This window comes from Lytechinus variegatus, chromosome 15 (genome assembly GCF_018143015.1).
Source record: "Lytechinus variegatus isolate NC3 chromosome 15, Lvar_3.0, whole genome shotgun sequence".
Taxonomy (NCBI): Eukaryota; Metazoa; Echinodermata; class Echinoidea; order Temnopleuroida; family Toxopneustidae; genus Lytechinus; species Lytechinus variegatus.
This window is the reverse complement of record NC_054754.1, coordinates 7,739,062-7,762,698: the sequence shown is the minus strand read 5'-3', so window position 1 is coordinate 7,762,698 and position 23,637 is coordinate 7,739,062. Positions and strand designations below refer to the sequence as shown.

Here is a 23,637-nt window from a genome sequence, read left to right as displayed (position 1 = left end):
ATAAAGAATACCATCAAAAGTCTAATACAATATGAGAAGTTGTTTTTTAATAGATAATTAAAAAAAACAATAATACAACAGAAGGAAAAGAGGAAAATTTGATAAATTGAAAAAAAAGTATCTCCATACACAAAGATGATATCTGAAAGACACTGACAAATCTCAATTCACATTGTGATATATATATATTTCTTATCTAATAAAGAGTAAAAAATGACTTCTCAACCTCTGATCAAATTCATGACCTCTTACAAAACCAGTCAGCCTTTTGCTTTTAAGCCTCAAAGAATTAGAGAGAGAGGGGGGGGGGGAGGAAAGCAGATTTTCAAAACATTTGATTTAAATTCAGCAGAAATGCAATATACTTTTCTTTCACGATTTGATTGCACAAACACAGAGAGAACAATATTTTTCCTTTCATACCAATGTTTTAAAAAACGCATTCTTGAAATTAACAAACACAACTTCATCTACAAACATCAAAGATTGATAAAAGTGATTTTGTGTAATGCCGAGAGTAGTTTCCAGGTAGTATGGATAGCCAAGAAATATTTTATAAGAATGAATAAAAAAAAATCAGTATACAGAAATGCATCCATGCCATAAAAAGAAACAAAGCAATGCATGGAATGAAGAAATAAGCCTGTATGGTCTTTGACAGAGACTACATTGTAAGTTTGGAAAAAATCACATTCAAAGTACTGAGCCAAATTTGCTAGAAAAAAAGAAAGATTTTCTGATGATCAGCCTGTCTTGATATTCTATGAAATGCACATAACTCCATATACATGAGTTCTTGATGGTGAAAGAAGACAGTGGTATTGGTAGCTTGCCAGAGATAGGAATGATTTCTGATAGTACATGTAGTCTTTGTCCAAGGATCAATACATATTAATTACCAAATGTGCTATTATAATCTCAATACCAATAATAATCAGTTACAGAAATTAATTTTTTTCTAAGCCTCTTAATAAGAGCAAGGCACTCTGTCATTAGCACCATTTACATATATTACAAGATACTTTCTATAATTCAAACTCTTTCATCACTTTGCACATTCCATTCCATTTTTTTCTCTCACAAGTTAAAATGCACCTCATTAAAATGAATTTCTACATTTAAATATTTTACAGGTATCCAGAAATGTGATGTAAAAACAGACTTTCCTGGCTCTAAATCGACAAAAATATTTGGAAAATAAAGACAGAATTAAAATCAAACATACTTAAGGGGAATACAGATCAAGTGAAATTAATTTTTAAATGAGAACATTTTAACAAATTATCCCGAGGTGCGATGTAAACAAACATTAATCACACATACCGGTATTATGAATAAATTATGACTAAAATTGGGAACAGAAAGGGAGGACTAAAATTGAATATATTACAAGAGAATACAAACCAAGGCCATAAGTACATGAAGCTGACAGGGAAAAAATCTGACGAACAGTCAATCTACTTTTGATTTTCATTGTAAACTCATGTGATTTAAAATGGGAATGGCATACATATCACTGTACATAAGGCATCAGATCAAACAGTCATACATGTAGCTTGAATAAAAAAATGTTGGTAAAAATCAGAACACTATATTGCCACTTAACATATACAGTAAAGCAATACCTTTTCCCCAACATCTTCTTAAAGGATTCACATAACTGATTAGTGATGGTATTTTTATGGAATGCTGATTTGATAAGAAAATCTGTTTCATATGCATTGATTGATGCACTATTACAGGCTATGTTTCCTTAAATCACTTAATATACAGAGTGAGTAAAAAAAAACTTAACACCTCACAAATCTTCATTTTAAAGAAAAATATGTCATAAATGCATAATCATTTTTTATGTCTGGAAAGAGCATCTTCTCCCAAATAATTTGATACCATATTCATGTTGTAAGTCTTCACGATTGGATAATCAGTAGGTATTAATTGCAGTGATGTAAATTTGAATTTCCGCCAAAGTAAGACAAGACTGCAGTGAATGAAGCCAGATGCCAATTATGTCAAAAATCCAACATGAGTTCGCATTTGCTAATCCATTTTCAATGAAATTAACTTGAGAATTGATACTAAAATGTGTTTATAAACAATTATAATGTAAATTGTAAATTACTGAAAAGGTGTGTTGAAATGGATTTTAATGCAACCCTCGTAGGATTATGACATCATTGACATCTGGATTCATTCAATGCAGTCATGCCATAATCTGGCACAAATCAAAATTTACATCACTGCAAAGAATACCTCCTGGGTCCTGTAACACAAAGGTTAGTGATTGATCGTACGCTTGATTTCTACGATTGATTGTACATTGTAGTCAATGCAATCGATCGTAGAAAAATGTTCTACGATCATTGCTAAGCTTTGTGTTATGGGCACCTGGTCATACAAGCGTTAAAACACATACAACATAAATATGCTATCAATTTTCTTTTGGGAAAACATACTCTTTCAGGCCATATGTAAAAATTACGTGTTCATGGCATATTTTTTCCTTAAGGATTTGTGAGATGTTAAGTTTTTTTCCCTCATACGGTAGTAATGGCAGCATCAATTTTAGTATGAAAGACTAAAACTCTTGAGATACAAAATATTTGAGATTGAAAGGCAACACTGGAGAAGTCACTGAGATTTCTATTCTTTTGAAAGCTGTGGAATCTATTTTTTACTCTAGGTAGATATGTTTCATTCATTCATCAATAAGTCATTCATGTATTAAGCTCACATAATCAATCAATTCCATGTTTTTAAGACTAAGATGTCCTTGAATTCATTGAATATCAATTTCATTTCTTTCTCATAATATAAAACTACCTTTAAGAACACAATAAAGTTACATATCGATATCTATGCATGATTTTTAAAAAATACCTTAGGTGAAAGATCTATGCTAAAATTACTTTTGATATACCTGCAGACGTGCTAAGATAATAATGTGACATACAAAAAACAATCTTTTCAACCAAAATTGCAATGACACTATTTGACAAAACTTGTTCATAAAAACTGTTTAAATGGTTGTGAAATATAATTAATAAACAGGACTAATTCTGGAATTAGGAAATTGCATTGTACTGGTCAATTGGTCATGCCTGCAAAACTCCAACACTTGGTAAAATAAGAACAGAATGGTGATTTTCCGTCAATGGATGTCTCAAACTCACATTTCTCTTAAAAAAGGGAAAATTGACAATTGTCTTTTATTGAGTAACCAAAGCCTGATTGGAGGCCAGACATCAATTTATTTAACGTCGGAGCTCCAGTGAGTTACATACCATAATGGCATATTTGTTTCTGTCTTTAAAAGCAAATAATGACGCATCAACACCTTCATGATTGGGAACCGCTTCAAGTGACAAAAAGCTGAATTAAATATAATTCAAAGAAAGATCTTGAGCTATATTTGAGCATTCTATTGACAAATATAAATGGAAAGAATTTAAATGTTTATTTACGACATTGTACTGATTAAAAATGGCAGTAATCAAAATTGAGGTTAGACTAAAAAAAAATTAATTGATCAAATAAGTACTAGTATTATGTATATAAAGACTTAAAAAATTCATCAGCAATACTACATACTCTTTGAAAAATGTGTACACACAAACAAAAACACACTTTGTTAAAATTTTATACATGTATTTTAAAATATATAAAATTCTGAATAGTCAATGATTGTTAAAATACTTCAAGATAAATATGTATTTATAATATAGTTTGTTCTTCATTTGCTCATTGAGGTAAATATTGATTTGGAATCTGACATGCATCCCTTGCTGAAAGAATTTTGGGTCTAGTGCAATACATCTGATCTAGTTTTCATATTTAAGATGATTAAAAACAGTTCAATCATATTTACGTTAAGGCCTCAGATTAGGGTTACATGTGTAGGGCTGAAGCAAACAGCACACATAATACTCCACTCATACTAGGATCATAAAAAATTATTTGAGGCTTCCATTCAAAGAGCATTGTGGATAATTCAACATGAAATACCTGAATTATGAAAGAGAATGTGTCTTTGCAGCTGTCATCATAATATACTAAGACAACGAATCGATATATAACTAATGCTAGCACATGTTCTGAGCATAAATCATTTAATATATCACAAGGCAGCTATCACAGTCAGTAACACCTGCCTATAATGACACTTTATCAAAACCTCAGAAACAGAAAGCAATAAATTACGATAGCTCGGAAAGAGTACACATAACACATGTCGATGAACAGATACCTCACAGCAATCTGCCACTAACATCTTGTGAGAAAAATGATCCAGTATTTATCCGAATCAAATAGTACTTTGCACAATGAAGAGTAAATCAAATAAAAAAAATATTTCCAAAGGAAAACTATTTCTTGCATTTGTACTTTTCTTTTAATCATTGTCCTTTTCATGATCTTTATTCCTCCTACCATTCCTCTTCCATTTTCTTGTTCTTCTTTCCAACAATCTTCATCATTCCTTTAGACATGTAGTAAGGTTTCTCTGCACTGCCATCGTGGCGCTCCAGATCTTCCACTGAAAATTCAAAATTAATCATTTTTATTAGCACCCTATTTTTTCCAAAAACTTTTAGAAAACTATAAAAATGACCATCTGATTGTGATTTTTGCATGGTCAGCACCCCCCCCCCCCACTTTCAAATTGGTTTATTTGCAATTATCTTAATTCCAATTGGTTCAATTGCCAACTCGTCTACAATAATGTGGTCTACATGTACCATCAGTTCATCCACATGGTCTAACTGCCAATTATTCCACTTTCCATTTCGTCTAATAACCTGTTGGTCCAATAGCTATTTGGTCCAAATACCACTTGGTCTAATTGGACTAGGTGTTAGTTGTGTAAAATGAATGAAAATGAAATGGATATTAGACCAACTTGTTATGAGACAAAATTGTCAAAGACGAAATAGTGATTAGACGAACTGATGATTGGACCAAATGGTTGTTAGACGAAATGTTGCTGGATGGTTTGGCACTAGACTAAATTAAAGTAGACCATGTGGTGAGTGGACGAATTGGCAATTTACCCACCACATTATGTGGCCTTCCATGTATGTACAACTAAGTTTTTCTATACAATATTTTTTACCACACTTCATTATTTTTCTTTTTGATACATGAAAATTATTTTGTTCTTTGTATACTTCTCTAAACATACATCTAATTTTGTATTGTAGGTATGTACAGGTGTATATTTGATTAATTACATGCTCTGTATCAATCTAAAACATTCAATTTAAAACGTTTAATCAATCAAAGACTTATACATCAGTTTTATCTCAAAGTTGTATTCGGATGACTTTTCATGGTGGTTTCCAATAATTTTTGCTTCTTCTTCTCTCAATTTGTCCAAGTTATAATTGCTCTCATGTTTCCTTTTCCCCTTAGTTTATATTTTTCTTCTGCCAATCTTTGCCACTGATATATATATATTTCTTCCATGCCCCCAAGAGGAGAAATTAAATCATTCTTATTTGCCTTTATTTTTGTCATTATCATACTGACAGCAAAAGCTTATCATTAGATAATTATATATTGGAGTTTGTCAAAAGAGGACAAAACTGTAATAGCTGGGCAATGCCATTCACTATGTACAATCACTTGAATCCACATAGGCTATGCTACAGTGGAAAACACACTGTCCCTTGGATAGGACATTAAATCGAGGCCCAGTGTAGAGGAGAGTCACCACCATTGCAATTTACGAAACCACTGCACTATTCGTAAAAGAGTAGGGGGAAACCCCCGTGTAGTGGTCCACCTGCATCCCCCCAATAAGTTGTATCGGGAGGAGAGAGACCTGCGGGTCATAGTGATTCAGCTCGCTTTTCCCGTTCCAGGCACAGGTGATGCCAAACTAGTACCTCATTTGGTGGTGGTGGGAAAAGTTAACATGGTGGCTCAGTGGTAGAGCGTCCGCCTCATGAACGGGAGGTCGTGGGTTCGATCCTCGGCCGAGTCATACCAAAGACTTATAAAAATGGGACCTTCTGCCTTTTTGCTAGGCGCTCAGCATTTAGATTGGAGAAGGGTAATAATAACATATAATGTTATGCAGGGCCCGCTGGTAGAGCAGTTTCCTAACTGAAGTGGCTACCCTGGGTAAATAAAACATTATTATTATCATAAACAATTAATAATAATATTAATACTTTGTTCTTTTATACATCACACAGCAGATTGTATGTCCCTATGTGCTATGCCTAAACTTTATATGAACCCCTCCCCCTTCTAATATGATCACTATTCAATGGCATGGGTAAAAAAAATGTGAAGGAAATACTTACAGAATGAGAGGAAGAGGGTATCCACAGCCATGTCAAAGACACCGAAGAATGCCTTGGCAATCAGATACACACCAATCCCTATGACCTGCAATGGCAAGAAAAGCAGTAGAGTAAGTACTTGATACATGACATAAAGGAACTTATTTAATACAGATTACACTTTGTGATTTTTACCCCCACCCCATCATGACATACTTATGTGAAGAACTTTTAAATCACATGCTTTTACCACAGCAATGCAGTTCCTTGCACACTTGGAATATGTGTCTCACACAACTTCACTCCAAGCTCATTTTGTGTGCCAAGCTTTGGGAAAGAACCGAGGAAGTAATTCACCGTGCAAGATTTTCCCCTGATTCAGGAGCCAGAATGTGCCTTGCATGTCTTCATGCCTATATAGACCAATGTGTGCACCAAGTCATGAGCATTGGGCAGAAAAAGAGGGAGTAGTTTAATTCACGAGATTTACCACCAATTGACCCACCAACCACATCCTGATTCCTATGTACGCCCTCAAACTTTTGGCAGGGATGTCATATTTTTGAATATGTAAAATCATTACTATCACAATACTTAAATATTGTTGAGTGGGAGTACAGAAGTAGAAATAGGAGTATTTCCTAATAAAATTTTTTTTTTCATTGCTCTTTGAGTCATTGGCTAATATTCTGAAGTCAGGGTTAACTTAAACTCAGGTTTAAAGTTACATGGTCTACGTTAAACCTGGTGGGTGTTTCATGAAAGTTGTCAGTACTGACTAAATTGTTACGATTGTTACATAAATCCCTATCAGTAGAGATATCATATTTCTGCTCATTTGACTCTCAAATCATTTATAATTGTCTAGGAAGTATATATAGATGATTGTCTTCACCATTGAAGAATCAGGAAAGAGCACAGTAAATATAAGAAACATACAATTTAATAAAAAAAAAATGACACTTTTGGCTCCCCATAATTTTAGCACAGAGTTAGACCATGGTCTAAGTTAAACCTGGTGGGTGTTTCATGAAAGTTGTCAGCACTGACTAAATTGTCAGTGCTGACAATTTCAGTGAAATACTTGGTTTTGATTGGCTGAAAAGCACTGGCCTCTGACTGTTACTATGGTAACTGTCGCAGAAGGACAACTTGTCAGTGCTGACAACTTTCATGAAACGGTCCACTGCAGAATGCCATTGTCTTGATTTGTTTGTATTAACTTACAATGATCACAACCCAGTAATAGTTGACAGCAGGAACAGGAAGTACAGCGTTGACCCAGGTCACCTCAAGAGTGAAGTAGAAGAATGCTGCTACAACAACCAAGGCAACAATAAGAAGTTGACCAAGGAATAGCAAGAAGTCTGTTATCTTGTTCACTACAGCAACTCTGGGAGTCAAAATAGAAGTCAGAAGAAAAAAAAATCAAACATTTAAAGAGGAAGGACAGTGGTGGTTAAAAATGGAAATGATAAGTTTTGTAAGCAATCTATTCTTTTCAGGATATTTCAGAATACTATTAATGATTGGTCAACTACAAGGGATCACCTTTATAACGTTGGCAATTGAATTGTCTAACAGAAAACACCAGTATGGTGTGGTACAATGCCGTTTGTAAGTTACGCATGAAGTAGCAATCAACTGGTGACCTGGGATGGGGGGGGGGGGGGATTTCACAAAGATTTTTAAGTGTGACTTACATGACTAACACGATATGAAATTCATAATCTTGTTAATTAATACACGTTGCAGCATCCTCTGAGTATGATTTAACCAATGCGGTGATGCAACTAAAAATTTAAGAGCAACTCTAACTTCTAAGTCACAGTAAATCTTTGTGAAACAGTCCCCTGTCTTTGTGGTGACCATGATACCCAACATTAATGTGGGAATTTCTTTTAAATGGAATTAAAAATAAATGCATTGAATTGAAATCATCAGGAGCATCAAAATTAACATCTCCCAATTCATTCTCATCACAACCATCGCAATAAATGTTATATTACCTGACAATATTCCTCAATAGTAAGAAGAATGCCTCTTTGGCAGAAGTGCAGAAATTCTTTCCATAAACAGCAACCTACATGTATTAGAAATAATATTAAAAAACATCAAAATATCATACAATATTCCTGAATTCTTCCTTAAAATATGCATCTACGGTCCACTATGATATACATATGTGGATTGACTTTCATTATACATGCATATCCTCCGCATACAAGAAAAACATATATATTCATGAGAAACGCAATTGCCAAGAAATCTACTATACACGTACATTATACATATGCATCAATAGAAATACGTGTATACAAACTCCTTCATCATTCTTCTTTCTGTTATAGTATACAAACTCTTTGAATGATACTTTTTCTATTAAGCTCTCATAAGTTTACTATGATAACTATATATATATTTTTTGTTGTTTAATGGATTATTGAAAAATCACTATTTTCATATTTGTATTGAAAAAGAAAGAAAAAAAGTGCTCCTATGAAATAAATCTCATCCTTACCAGAATGTATGCATTTTTGTTAATAAACTTCATGAATTTTTCCAAGCAGTAGAAGCAGCATTTCATACATCTGAGGATGAACTTTGCAACTTTGTTCTCCTTGCCTGTTATCAATAAAGGAATCAGAGAGAAAGAGTGGGAGGGAGGTGGAGAGAGAGAAATACAAAGGAGAGAAAGGGGAATGACGACAGAAAAAGTGAGAAAAAAAGGTGATGAAAAGAGAATAAAAAGAAAACAGAGAACGGGGTTGTATTAATGGAATCCAATCATAAAATAAATGTACATTCTAAACACAACATGTAAAGAGCTCTAATCTCAATTTCTCACTTTTGAAATCTTGATTCAAGAGCTTACTTGTATAATATATTTTTCAATTTGTTTAAGTGTACAAGATAAAGAACAGGCGTCATTGGGATAATGGTCAGGAGTTGGTTTGTTTTCGTTTTATCTGTTGCTCTTTTTTTTTGGGGGGGTGGAGACTTTCATTAAATCCACCCAAATAACATTTCTACATTGGCTTTGAAGTTGAATGGAATTGAATTGAATTACCTTTAAGTTGATATTCTGCATATTCCAATAAGACTCTGATGATCTGAATGATTGCTATAATGAGAGCTCCAAAGGCAATGGTTCCAAGATGGTATCTAAATGAATTAAAATACACAAAATATATTACTTCAATGTATAAACAAAAAAGGACCCCTTCACAACATAACCCAATTTTAGCTGGGCTATTTCAGATCAGGTTTTACGGGAAGGGGGGTGGAGGGTCAATTCGACTCCCCCCTTCGGATCTTGGCTGCTGACCAAGTGAATGCCTGGATTCTTACCGAGAATGCAATATTTAAATAAAATATATAGTTTTGTCTTAACCTACTAAAATGACAAAGAAACAAAAGACATTTAAATAACAGATAAATTAATAACTTCTACTACTCTTTACAACATCCAAATCACATTGTTTACCAAGAAACATGATATCGACCATATCCTTCCCAGCATTCCTTCATTTTTAATAAACACAATAATTTTAAACCAAAATTCACGAGATATCTCTGATTGTTTTGTGACAGGGCGCATGAATCAATACTACTCTAATAAACAATGGTTTTGAAAAGTTCAATTTAAGTTCTGAGCTGGGCTGTGACATACACGTATGCTGTGGGAGACACAACATTTTCTCCTGCAACAATTGTTTCAGGATTTATTTCATTTAAGAAGTAGGGTTAGAGTAAGGTGTTAAATCATGGGTTAAATTTAGTCATCCTATAAGTGTGTGAAATTAATACATGTATAAACAGAACAATAATTGTCGCCGGAGTAAATGTAATAGAATCATAGTGTGAAAAGAGCTTTGTAACAGACCTCAATGCTCTGAAGAAAGCTCCACTCAGAGCAAAGAATGGAATGTCATCCTTCTTGTTGAACGCCCAATAGTAAGACGCAAAGGCTCCTGCAAGGGTCATGTGACTCAGTCCAATGATGAAGTTGACGAGCCAAAAGAAAGCAAAGAGGTTATAGAGTTGGAGCCATTTGAAGTACTCCGGTAGACTGTAGTCAATGAACAGACAGGATAGTTCCGTATCATTGCTGGTAAGGTTGAAATCTGATGAAAATGTCTGCATGATTTGAAAATTAAGAGAAAGGAAAAATATATATTAAATAAAATAATTTAAAATCATAGTTATCAAAAAGTATTTTAACATGAAAAACAAATTCAAGAGATTCTTATTACTGATAATGAAATTACCAGCCTGACACAAATTGAGTAGTAATAACAAACTGATATCACCCCCCCCCTTCCAAGTAAATTTAAAAAAATAAGATAAACAATATCTTAGCCAGCTCAATCACTTCCCTATTTTGCTCGTATATATATCTTGAACATTTATGTAGGTAAAGAGCCCCCCACCTTCCTATTTAATTAATGCACATGACCATTTGTATAAAAAATATTGTTCTTAATTGAACCATTCTTATTTGAACCATGCTTGGACAAGTCTTAGTTAACTCTAAACTACTATGACTAATTTTAATTGTCTAAAATGATGCATTTTTTTCATTACAGGTAATATGGAAAGATTTTACATTCCTTAATTTCTTATTTTTGACTTCTATATTAAAGCACTGTTTCTTTAGGGTCAGAGCATATTTTTTATCAAGCTTTAAAGCAGTTAGTTACTAGATTAAGGGTTCATGCTAAAACTCTTAGCTGCTAATTCAACAATATTTGAAATCTTTTAAGTCAGACAAGAATTGCCAAGTGCTTTGTGATTCAGTAAAGGCCACCGCACACCTTACGACCCGACCGGTCGCAGACTGGCTTGCGACTGGGTGAGGGAAGATGAATCGCAAGGCAGTCATAAGCCTCGACACCGCACACCTTGCGATCCGATCTGCGACTCACGCATGCGCTTTTTGACATAGCATCTGAGAAATTGCGCTTACTACTGCGTATGCGTGTTGTTTTTCATAATACGCGTTATGCAACTCTGCTGTCTGATTGGCTGGAGGTTGGATTGAGCTTGCGATCCAGTCATAAGGATTCAACATGTCAAATCCTTCCGATTTTCCTTACGACTTGTCTCTGACCCGTCTGCGACTCTGAAGCTGACAAGCGCTGTGACGTCACATCTCCCCTCACCCAGTCGTAAGCCAGTCGGCGACCGGTCGGGTCTTAACGTGTGCGGTGGCCTTAAGATATCTATGACTTCGTAATGAGGGTGCCAACAGGGCCCAGTCTTACAAAGAGTTACGATTGATCCAATCAATTTCAACTATGGACGGCCAGCAACGTCAACATCGATTATGCATGTTTGTTCAAAACATTTTCTAGCTATGATGTATATTCATGCATTCATTGTTTTCTTGAATATTCACTGCGATTCTCTATGCATACAAAGGTCATTGTGCATATTTTTCTTAGAAAAAATGATGACACTTATGGATTTCCATGAAGTTACGATTGATCGGATCAATTGTAAGTCTTTGTAAGACGGGGTCCAGATCCTAATGAATTATTTGCTGTATTGGGTCATCTACGTGGTTTGCCTGCTGGGAATTTTTCGGCACACTGTATTGACAAGCATCAATTATTATTTTACCTTTCATACAGGGGCTCGAATTGAGAATTCAAAGGAGCAAGGTAATTTTTTTTTACAGGGCACTTAAAGGAAAGGGAAGGCAGTGCTCACTTTAGGGGCATCTAAGGTCATTTAAATAGGATATCAATAATGATGATGGGACACAAGCACTGGATTGTTTCAGGGCACCAAGGCTGCAGGCAAAAAGGGCACTTATTTTGGCCTCAAGTCTGCAAATATCTAGAAGGGTGCATCGCTGTCAAGGTCATTTCTAAGAACATAGGAGGCCATGGTTTTGGGTGGCCTTTGTTTAATTTGAGCCTTGTTTATTACCTCTATTTTATCTAAAAGTTCAAGTATTGTTGATTTCATAATAGGACGAGATGCAGTATACCTAAAATTATGTTACAAGCATTTTTTTTTTTTACTTTCAACAAAGTTGACCCATCCCTTTAAAATGAGTTTGAAAATCTTTTACAAGCTTTTTTTTTCAACATAGTTTACTCCTCCCTTCAAAAAGAGTTTGAAATGACTTTGAAAGGAGAGTTAATTGTCCTCATTCATCTAGTAAACATGAACACAAAAAAGCCACTATCCTATGCTGTGCATAGATGCATCACACAACGTAAGCTCTTAAAATGTGCACAAACAAAAGAATTGCTAGATGATTATTGAAAGCACAAAAGTGAATGAATGTGAGGAAATGAGTGTCTACATCACTTTCGTGCTGTGTGCATAAGAGAGTGAGTGTAAGTAAGAAAGGGAAAATAATGTTATACGATATTAAATGTACATGGTAAAATTTCAAGAGTAATTGCAAAAGTTACCAATATTCAAATGATATAATACATTAAATAATGCCTTTAGAAAAAATTGTTTGTTAAAATAATTAAGACTTGAAATTTGTAAAAAAAAAAAACATTTAAGACATCAAAGTGCAAATAAGAGAAAGAGAAAAATGACAATGACAATTAAGTAGACATTTTGAAATTCATTTTAGTTATTGAATTATTGTATGACTAATTTCCTACATCCTGTTTGAAATATATTTCTTTTGAATATGAAGCTGTTAAAATACAATAATAAGGGTAAGATTAATAGGAATATTCAGCTCATACAGACTTGACATGGAGTTAGATTTGAAAATATCACAGAAGCAATTAGAAGAACATGTTATAGATTAAAACATTAAAACCATGAAAAAATGTTTACATCAGTGCTGGCATCCCCAGGATATGTCTGTAAAGAAGAAACATATTTAAAACATGGTACTAACTTTACTACAACATTCATCACATAATTACCGTATAGAGCCAATGCATAGTCTCTTGTTTATCTTCTGTATTCTTTGTTAAGTACACTGGCGGATCCAGGGGGGGGGGGCATGTGCTGGATATGCCCCCCTCCTGGATCCTCCTTTTGAGAGTCATAATCAAAATTTTTAATGTAAATATGCCATATTTACCCAGTGTGCCCCCTTTTTTTGCTTGTCAAATTTTGGGCTGGCAAAATGACCTTAACTTTTAGTTAAAAACCTTTTTTCCTTGTCAAATTTTCATCAGGAAAATGTGCCCCCCCCCCCCTTTTGAAAATCCTGGATCCACCCAGGGGTGAGTTCTACATGCACACCTTGTTTGAAATTTACTTCTTTCAAACCTTATCAGCATTTTTTCAACACTCTTAAATGTATTTAACGTACACTCGCTACAAGCCATGCTTTGAGAGTTGTCACTTCCAGTATATCGTAACCAATTTGACGAATGTAATAACAAACAATGATTTGGAAATAAACATTGAATTGAATCTTGAATATTATATTCTACGTTCTTGCTCAAGGGCTGCCTTATATTATATACTTGGGTATTCTGCTGTAATATCACAATAAATAATTGATAGTCACCCCTGTCAAAAAATTGTTAAACATTGTTCATATTCTATCATTAATAAAAGGAAAACAATCAGATATATTTTGCTGACATTTGTATGCTTTTTTTTCTACAAGTCCAGTTCATGAATCATGATGTTGGTTATTAAAATAAAAGATTAAATGTTTAACTACAGTCAACATGCCTCCACTCAGAGTTTTATTTCTTTTGCGCTATACTATGATATGTGGTAATAATGGACATCTGTGATCTATTACAGTTTCCATAACATTTTATATTTTTGTCATGCAGCCCTACCCTTGTTTTTAGCATATCAAAATGCCAAATACAATAATGTGATAACTATTCAGATTTTAAAGATACCACTACGCTCGCTGCCTTCTTTCAATCTGAATTTTCAAACTCTGAAAGTAATATGTGTACAGTCACACTAGGAAACCCGAATCCAGCCTGATAAACTTATTTTATGTATACCAACGAGAAACCATCTGTCGGTTTGGTGACAGTTTTGTTGGTGTGATTGTAGAAGACTATTTTACATTGGAACCATATGATTCTACATTGTACAAGAGAAACAAGTTGAGTCAATCAGGTGAATAAGACATCATTTCCATTTCACCCCGAATATAAACAGAAATAAGAGTTTTAGCTGCATAACTGAAATCTTTTTAAAAAAAAATGCAAAGGCATAACCAAGGTAATGAAATAAATACCACACAAAAACAAAAACTATTTATCCTCTTAGATTAATTCATGATGATTTAATTTTCATTTATCATGAATTAATCTCATTAAACAGACAGATAGCAAACCAAAGTGGAAAGCACATAACAAAACTGCATGCATCTAATTATCAATGAATACTTTGTACTGAAAACAATAACAATGAAATGATTATAACCAAATGACATAAAATCAGTGTATAATGCTATGTTTGCAAAGTAGAAAGTGTTTTTGTTTTTTAAATTCTAACTAAATAATGAACATTTTGTTTTGAACAAATCTACTGGTAATTCAAGCTCCCAAAACAATATCTTTGAATGAATGAATATCTTAAAAGCAAAAGGCAGGCAAGATTCCCACTGCACACCAATAAACATTGACACATCAACAGAAATCTGCTTTATATCCATTCTGGTTTTTATTTCCTTCAAAAAAAAAACGTATATGTATAACCTCAACAATAAACAAATTGACAAAATACACACTATACACAAGACACTCTTCTGAGCATCATATCTCTAAGAGTGCTGTTTAGTGACCTCTTTGAAATATATTTTACTCATTGAGAAAATATGGATTTAAGTTTAACACATCATTTGCTCCATTTTACATCAAACAGGAAGTACACGCTACAGAATTTCAAGATAAAAAGTTGTTTATACTTACATCTATATTACACGAAGCTCCAGTGAAATTGGATGTTGAAGCATCGAAGACCTCATACATAGGTTGCTGAGATGTAGCCAGATAGCTGATCATCATGACCAGAGTTAAGGAATTCAATGCTAATTATATAATTTAGATTAACTCATAAAAATATCAATGAAATCTCTTAGAAAAGGAATATTTAGAGTTATATTTATAACTTTAACTAATTTTTTGAAATAAATGCTTCAGATTTCCAGGATGAGCTACCAGTAATAATCAAATATATCAGGTGTTCCATTCGAAAGCATAGTGGGAATTTTTAATCCTCGGTTGGACTGTCAAAACTACTCTATTTCGCCCCTCAGGAAAAATAGTACTTGCCAGACCAACCTCGGATAAATAATTCCACTATACTCTCTCAAAGCGTGATATATTTTTTTACTGTATAGAGTCATAACCACTGTCAGAATTAATATTAAGATATATTCAGAAATAAGGTACGTCGGTGTGGAAGTTAATTCATTAAATCATATTATACAACATTCAATGGAGAATCACTTCAAAAAAACTCAAAATTTTGTCACAAAATGGTAATTTTTTTTCTTTTAACATATAACCAATAAAGGATACACAGCTATGACGACCCAGAGTGCAATGACCCCTGTCTGAAGTATGAATGGAATGATCGGCCAGAAGAGCGTACTCCACATTGAACTAACAGCCCTGGAAATAAGATATGAAAATGGTAAGGTCGCTTAGGGGTTATCCAACACCCTCAAATGTGAAATTTGTTAACAGTATTACTCAAAACAACGGTGATTCCAAGTAAAATTTGATTCTAATTTGAACAATGTTATCAACACATTGGTTTATTGATGGTAGACTTACCACAGTAAGTTTTATGCAAAAGAGAATATATACAACTCACTTACATAAACTACAAGTGAAGAGAATCTATTAAGTATTAATAAATCAAGTAAATGATTACTTTAGCAACAAAGGAGTCAACATCTGTAAACTAGTTGTTATTAATTGCCAAATCGTGCCCTACATCTACGAGTAACATGATCCAAATCACATGGAACAGTTTCCCCTTTGACTTGGCAAAGTGGCATAACCTATTACAATGTTTGGATTTGAACACTATGCACTACTTGATAGAATATCTTGCTTCTATATTATCAAATTTGTTCATACATATACTTTGGGGCATTTCCGTGAACTAATCAACTATAGTGTACATCGAACCCCAATTTTTCTGCATTTTTACTTCAGTGCTAAAGAGCAAAGTCATGATAATTCGAGATCATTGCAAACATTCATATAAAGTAGAAAATAAAAAACAAAAGCATTTCTGGAGGCTCCCAAATACAGGTGTTGGACATACATCTTCTATGGAATGACCTTTTGTGCTATTTCCCCTTGGTAAATGCTTGCTAGATTCTGAGATGTATTCGTCAGCAATGCAAATATGTGAATAAAGTTTAGAAGTTATTAAACACTCCCACACTCATAGTTGTCTCCCTACAGAACGATCTTGCTAAATTCTGAGATGAGGTCATCAGCAATTCAAACATGATAATATGCACTACCAAACAAACCCACGTTCATACTTTCAGTTTTCTATCCAATGTCCTCACCTGCTAGACTCTGAGATGAGTTCGACAGCAATGCGAATACGTGAGCAGAGACAGATCGTAAGTAGAAACATGATCAGGAATACTACTGCTAAGATGATTCCTGTGTTTGACAAAAGATACAAAACGCATTCAGTGATTAGCACGGTGTTGAAACCTGGTGTGTATTCTATGAAAACACCAAAACCAGCTACAACATGTACTACCTGCATAATATACAGTGTGTGATTTCAAGTCTGGGGTTCAAATCCCACCACAGCACTCGCATCCTTTGGCGAGGCATTTGCCTAAATTTACCACTCTCTGCCCAGGCGTAGTAAATGGGTACCCGGTAGGAAGAACTTCCTTGAATGCTCCAACGCCGGGTAACAGTAGCCAATGCTAAAGCCGGGGTACTACTAGTATGCAGCACTTAGAAACACTGTATATAGTGCTATATAGATGTTGAATATTATTATTTACCTATAATAAGCCATGTCTGTTGAAGTCTTAGATAGCTGTCGAGGTTTGTTGTGAATTCAAATGTGATGGAGTCCATTGAGCCAGGGACGTCTTGGAGATCCTTGTACTGCTGAAAACAACAGTACATTCCTGCAAAAATAAATAATAAAAGTTGGTAAAATATAATAGAAATTGTACTTTTATAAAAAGATGGCAAGAAATGTTATCTTGAATTAAATCATAAACATTTTATAAAGAAAATTTAGATATGATACCAATTGTGTGCTGAGTTAATTATTCCATATTGATCAGTATGTTCCCAGGAGCCACCTGTATCTGGAATACACTCCGCAAAGCTTCTCTATATTTAAGTTCAGAAACATATTTTTTTTTTGGGGGTGCAACATTGCTCTTCATTTACTATATGTTTGCCTCCCCCTCCCCTTTAGATGCTGTAAGACACTATATCATCCCCTTCCCGCAGAAAGGCTGTTAATGCGCACGTGCGCAAAAAGTACATTTTCGAGAAAACGCAAATTGTGTTTTGACCTAATTTTTGTGCTTTAAGCAGCTAGTGTATTATTTTCTGTCCTAATTCTCATACTTCATGACAAAGCAAGATGCTTTCTTCATTGGTTGATATTTTGTTTGTTATATTCAAAACACTCTAAACGCTTTCTAATCTTAAGGAATACCTTACACCCTTTTTCCGTGAAGAAAAACATGCAATCCAGTGACTGCAGAAAGGCCGCTAGCACAAATTGGTCTTTGCACGCACGCACATTGAACGAGAATCGTCTTGCTCCCAGACTAAGGACGCGTCTAAGTGCTAAAGCACGTGAGAATGTTTTTGCTTATTATGCCATGACGTCCCATTTAGGTTCAAGATTGGTACCAGAAGAAAGTTTATGACATGCTTTTTCCATTTCAGCAATAAAACAAAATTCGATTTTTTTTGGCGCCAAAATACGTTAACAGCCTTTCTGCTGGAAGGCAACGATATATAGTGCACCAAGAATATGACCACATGATCACCACATCACCTGATGCATTGGTACCACCTGACACAACACAACCCTCGCCAGGACAGCAAGAGTTGATCATGTTGACCTTGGCCAGGAGAACTAGTGTGCTTATCAATCCCATATTTTTTATATGAAAAATAATATATTGAACAGTTAGAGACATGTGTATCATTTGACCATTCAGTTTTACTGAAAAAAAAATCTGGTTTCAATTGATACATCATAGTGGATATAGATCCCTGTATAATTTGTGAGTGAGAAAAAAAAAAAAATTCTCTCACTAGAGCTGCTTAGAATCCACCTATTGTGTTTAGAGATTTGTATGCACAACCTCACGGGTGGAAATGTCATTTGACCGTTTCTCTTTTTTTTAGATTTAGAGTGGCCATGTCAAAGTTTTTCGATCATAGCCCACACTTATTTTTCTCAATGTTACGAGTCACTATCAAGGGAAAAATTGTATTTTACAATTTTACACATGGCTTGTTTTGCTACTTCTGTGAATATCCAAATTAGATCTGCATTGATGTCAAAGGTAATTCACAATGTGGCTCTTGCAAAATACAAGAGCTACTTTTACAGTTTTGGAGCAAATCACCCAGAATCGCATGAGTTCATCCTAGGTCACTGTGGAATATCTTAACATACCTTGTACCTTGTTAACATACCTTGTTGCGGACGTAAAGTTTTACCTATGAAAACTTGTTTGCCCCTCTCCTCCTTCCAATTTCTTGATTTCTTGATTTCATAAAGTCAGTATAGTGGAACAAAACTGGAACTAGTTGTATGGCAATGTGTGATTTCAGCAAGTTAATAATGAAAACGGGCATGTAAAAGATAGGTTTGGGTTAAACTTATCCTTATTCGGCTTCCAAGATTTCTGCAAGTTTGATTTGAAAGAGTCTTACCCACAATGAGTACAGCATGAAGAAATAGGATGCTTGCCCAGACCATCACACCAGCTATCCATCTCATGATAAAACACCAGATCATTGATAAAACCATACCAATACCAAGACCGCTGAAATAAACAAAAAAGACAATTTTTGTTAAAGATATTCAAACTCACATTTAATCTGACACAATTTATACAGGGTTTTGTGTATTCACTGTACATTGAATACATTGCTATTGTATGGCCTACATAGATGTCTTAATTTTGTTTTAAATAAACATAGATAAGGTAATGTGACAATGATGGTGATGATGTATGATGGGTGATGTTGGTGGCAGCAAAGATGATGGGGGTGATGGTAGTGGGTAGTGGATATGGTGGTGATAATGATAGTGGTGGTAGTAGTGGTAGTGGTGGTGGGGGTGGTAATGGTGGTTGTGATGGTGGTGGTTGTGATGGTGGTGATGATGGTGGTGGTGATATTGATGGTGGTGTTGGTGGTGGTGGTATCAATGATGGTGTTGGTGGTGGTGGTGTTGGTAATGGTGGAAGTGGTGGTTGTAATGGTAATGTTACAGGCAATAATGATGGTAGTAGTGGTGGTGGTGGTGGTAATGATGGTGATAATGGAAGTGGTGATGTAGTTTATGGTGGTGACAGTGGTGATAGTGATGGTGGTGATAACGCTACATTCAAGTCCTTGACATTTAACTAGGAACTATTCTTGATAATAAGCTACAAAAAGACAACATGCTGAAATGACTTACATTAGGATGATATGCCATGAGTTGACAAAGTCTTCATAGACCACTTCTAAGACACTAGCTAGATTAAGGAATACATCCACAGCTCTGAAACACAAAAGCACAAACTAGTTAGAAAATTTCAATTTAAATTGAAGGCTGGCCTATTTCCTGATATTTCACTTGTCCATAATTTTGTTTTGCCAGTGTGGAAGCATATTGCCTTCAAATACACAAGCAAGCAACACTCATGTAACAATGGATCTCTCTAAGACTTTGGAGATTTCTCTGATCCTGATAAATCTTCTTGAGATACTATGGATTTGAATGGATGTCATTTAAAGACAGATAAGATCTTTGTTAATGATTCAACAAAACAATAACTGATTCATCTGCTAATTCACACATTATTGCAATTCTTTAGGTCAAACAGGAATAGCCAGAGATTTGCAAGAGTACCACCATACCACTATTCAATAATTATTATGTCATTCTTCATGTTACTGCACTGGGTCACCCAAGGGCCACCAGCTGGGTGCTCTCAGGCATGATGTATGGGGAACCTTGATTACTTGTCGCCTTGAGAGTTAATAACTTTCATTTGGCCACAAAAGTTCAGGTGGGCGTTATTTGAAAGTTACAAGCGACTTTATGAACGACTGGTGACACTTTCTTGGGAACTAAATCAACACCAATAGCGCCCTCTTACAAAGAGTTGCGATTGATCCGATCAACCACAACTATGGAAAGCCAGCGACATCACCATCTAAAATGCAAATTTGTTCAAAATATTTTCCAGAAATGACGAATAAACATACAATCATCGTTCTCTTGAAGATTCAGTGGGATTCTCTTTTTACTGAGGAGATTGGGCAAATTTTCCTGTAAAAAAATTATGGTAAGGATGGATTTCCATAGTTGAGATTGATAGGATCAATCATAACTCTTTGTAAGATGGGGCCATGGTGTATATCATTTACCACACGAAAGGGTCACCAGTCAAGTCACCCCTAAATTCAAACAGCTTTATGAAACACCCACCAGGTATTGTTGAATTTACAAGAGGAAGAGGTACTGTATACATCTCATTCCATCAGAGAGCAAATTTTTCTTTTTCGACAATGTTAAAGGGGAAGTTCACCCTGACAAAAAGTTTATTGTAAAAATAGCAGAAAAAATAATGAAAAATATTGCCGAAGGTTTGAGAAAAATTCCTCAAATAATTAAAAAGTTATTAGAATTTCAATTATTTGATTTGTGACGTCATATGCGAGCAGCATTCCTACATAGCGAATGGTAAAAAATCAATGAAATGTCATTTTCTCAGAAAATTGAAAATGGTTTTCACTGTTACTTTTGTATATTAATAGACTAATCGTTTCACACCCGATAATGAAAAGAAAACAAAGTTAAGTCATCAGGAACCATACAAAATTTGAAATTTATGCATTTTATATTACATAACAAATGGGACAGCTGCTCATTTATGACGTCACAAACCCAAAACTTTGAACTCTAATAACTTTCTTACACTTTAACGGATTTTCCTCAAACCTTCACCAATATTTTTTACTACTTTTTCTGCTATTTTTACAAGAAAGTTTTCTTCAGGGTGAACTTCCCCTTTAACTCATCCCTGCAACTACTGAGCATAGTTTCTCATTTGCATAATATGACAAATAAAAGTTTTAGTTATTTGGGCAGCATTAATGTGAGCTTTAGAGCTCAAATTTATGTGTAAAGTCATCACCTAACATGAATAGTAATACTAAAGTGTAAGTGAAAAATAATAAATTTAGATAGTTTGATTAGGCAACTAACAAAGCTATCAACATACTACATATACACAAATTTTTAGTGGTCACTGTAGGCAGGTGGTTGCAATAATAATAATAATAATAATCCGCTTTTATATAGCGCTTAATCCATCGGAACGACTTTTCTAAGCGCTTTACAGATATATTATTACCCCGGTCATCGGATTCAATCAGTCATTCCCGCACACAATGTGTGCACATCCTCCACTCCCTGGAAGGTATTCCAGTCAGTCGCCTGTGAGGCGCACACAATACTGGACTAGCTACAATGACTTTCACATCCTACCGGGTACCCATTTAGCACCTGGGTCGAGAGTGGCAAAGTGTGGATTAACGCCTTGCCAAAGGACGCCAGACCGCGGTGGGATTCGAACACACGACCCTCTGTTTACAAGGCGAGAGTCAGAACTACTACACCACGGCTCCTCCAAAGAAGCGACTCCATACACAGGTTTCACTGTACTTACTCTGAGAAAGTGCTTGTAATATTGGTATCTTGTATGAGAAGTCCACTCAGTGTTTGTAAGTTTGACAGACCTGCGTTGAAGATATCAGACACAGAAGCATTCTCTCCCACAAGGAATGATGGCACACACCGATCAGCATCTAATCAGAGAAACAATCACAATTATTTTAATAACACAAGTGCACATTCTTTTTCTACGGTAATTACATTATTCATATTTGTGGTAATCTTTCAATTGGCTGCATGCTTCATCAGGAATTTTCATTTCCTCAAGCCAACACACCAATCAGATGAACCTTTCCAGTGATGAATAATAATTGAACGTTTTTACACATAGAGAGATTCTCAAGAGGTTTAAATTGTACCATGGTACGAAATCATGGACTTTGCATATTTGTGTACGTAATTATGCTTATTTTATCATGTAAACTATTAAAAGAAAAGTCAAATTGTATACAAATGAACACTGCTGGCAAAGGGTACCTAATTAAAGCACAATAATATAAAAAATCTGCAACCTATGGCTTTGTACAAGTACAATCAAACCTCTTTGACAATATGGGCCATTATTTCTCATAACCTTGACAGCTGAAAAAATAGTTTCCGAATTAGTATGATTCTTCTAAGATAGAGAGATATCTTGAAACTGTTATACCTAATAAGTGACTGTATGGTCCGAATATACAGTATCTACTTACAATTAGTACTTGGCAAGTAGTATGTGGCACATTTTCGGTGTTCAAAGATCTTTGCAAGGTTCTGTAATTATAAAAAAAAATCAAATTTAATTTCCTTCAATACAAATAATTAAGACAAATATTGCTTAATATCACTCTACTGCTGCCTTCACTATAATCATTAACATTATCCTACAAATCATATCATAATTGACATTGTCATCCTTACTTCCATTATGATCATCATCACCACCATCATCATCATCATCACATCCACCACCACCATCATCATCATCATCATCATCGTCATCATCATCATCACCATCATCATCATCACCTTCATCATCATCATCATAACCATCACTATCATCATCGTCATGATCTTCATCACCATCATCATCATCATCATCACCATCACCATCACTATCATCATCATCATCATCTTCATCACCATCATCATCATCATCATAACCATCACTATCATCATCATCATCATCATCATCATCATCTTCATCACCATCATCATCATCATCATAACCATCACTATCATCATCATCATCTTCATCACCATCATCATCATCATCATCATCATCATCATAACCATCACTATCATCATCATCATCATCTTCATCACCATCATCATCATCATCATCACCATCATCATCATCATCACCATCACAATCATCAACATCATCACCATCATAATCATCATCATCATCATCACTATCCTCCTCCTTTCATCATTACATAACTATTACTTTCCTCCATCACTACTCATCGTCATCATC

The 23,637-nt window shown here is 34.7% G+C and overlaps 1 protein-coding gene across 4 annotated transcripts in view; it reads right to left on the bottom strand.

Annotated features, from left to right (window-relative positions):
• Nucleotides 1-434: 434 nt before the first annotated feature.
• LOC121429249 (choline transporter-like protein 2) overlaps nt 435-23,637 on the bottom strand; it is a 50,504-nt gene continuing 27,301 nt past the window's right edge. For 3 of the 4 annotated variants that reach the window (XM_041626222.1, XM_041626219.1, XM_041626220.1), the window contains exons 7-22: nt 22,871-22,931; nt 22,174-22,312; nt 19,914-19,997; nt 19,160-19,272; nt 17,248-17,376; nt 16,789-16,888; nt 15,779-15,871; nt 15,167-15,251; nt 13,104-13,130; nt 10,174-10,427; nt 9,358-9,452; nt 8,809-8,912; nt 8,297-8,370; nt 7,515-7,680; nt 6,309-6,393; nt 435-4,534 (exon numbers count right to left, since the gene is read on the bottom strand). In XM_041626222.1, coding sequence (XP_041482156.1) covers nt 4,425-4,534; nt 6,309-6,393; nt 7,515-7,680; nt 8,297-8,370; nt 8,809-8,912; nt 9,358-9,452; nt 10,174-10,427; nt 13,104-13,130; nt 15,167-15,251; nt 15,779-15,871; nt 16,789-16,888; nt 17,248-17,376; nt 19,160-19,272; nt 19,914-19,997; nt 22,174-22,312; nt 22,871-22,931 — 1,719 coding nt within the window. In that variant the 3' untranslated portion in view covers nt 435-4,424. The remainder of the gene's footprint in view (nt 4,535-6,308; nt 6,394-7,514; nt 7,681-8,296; nt 8,371-8,808; nt 8,913-9,357; nt 9,453-10,173; nt 10,428-13,103; nt 13,131-15,166; nt 15,252-15,778; nt 15,872-16,788; nt 16,889-17,247; nt 17,377-19,159; nt 19,273-19,913; nt 19,998-22,173; nt 22,313-22,870; nt 22,932-23,637) is intronic. The other variant, XM_041626221.1, reaches the window with a different exon arrangement.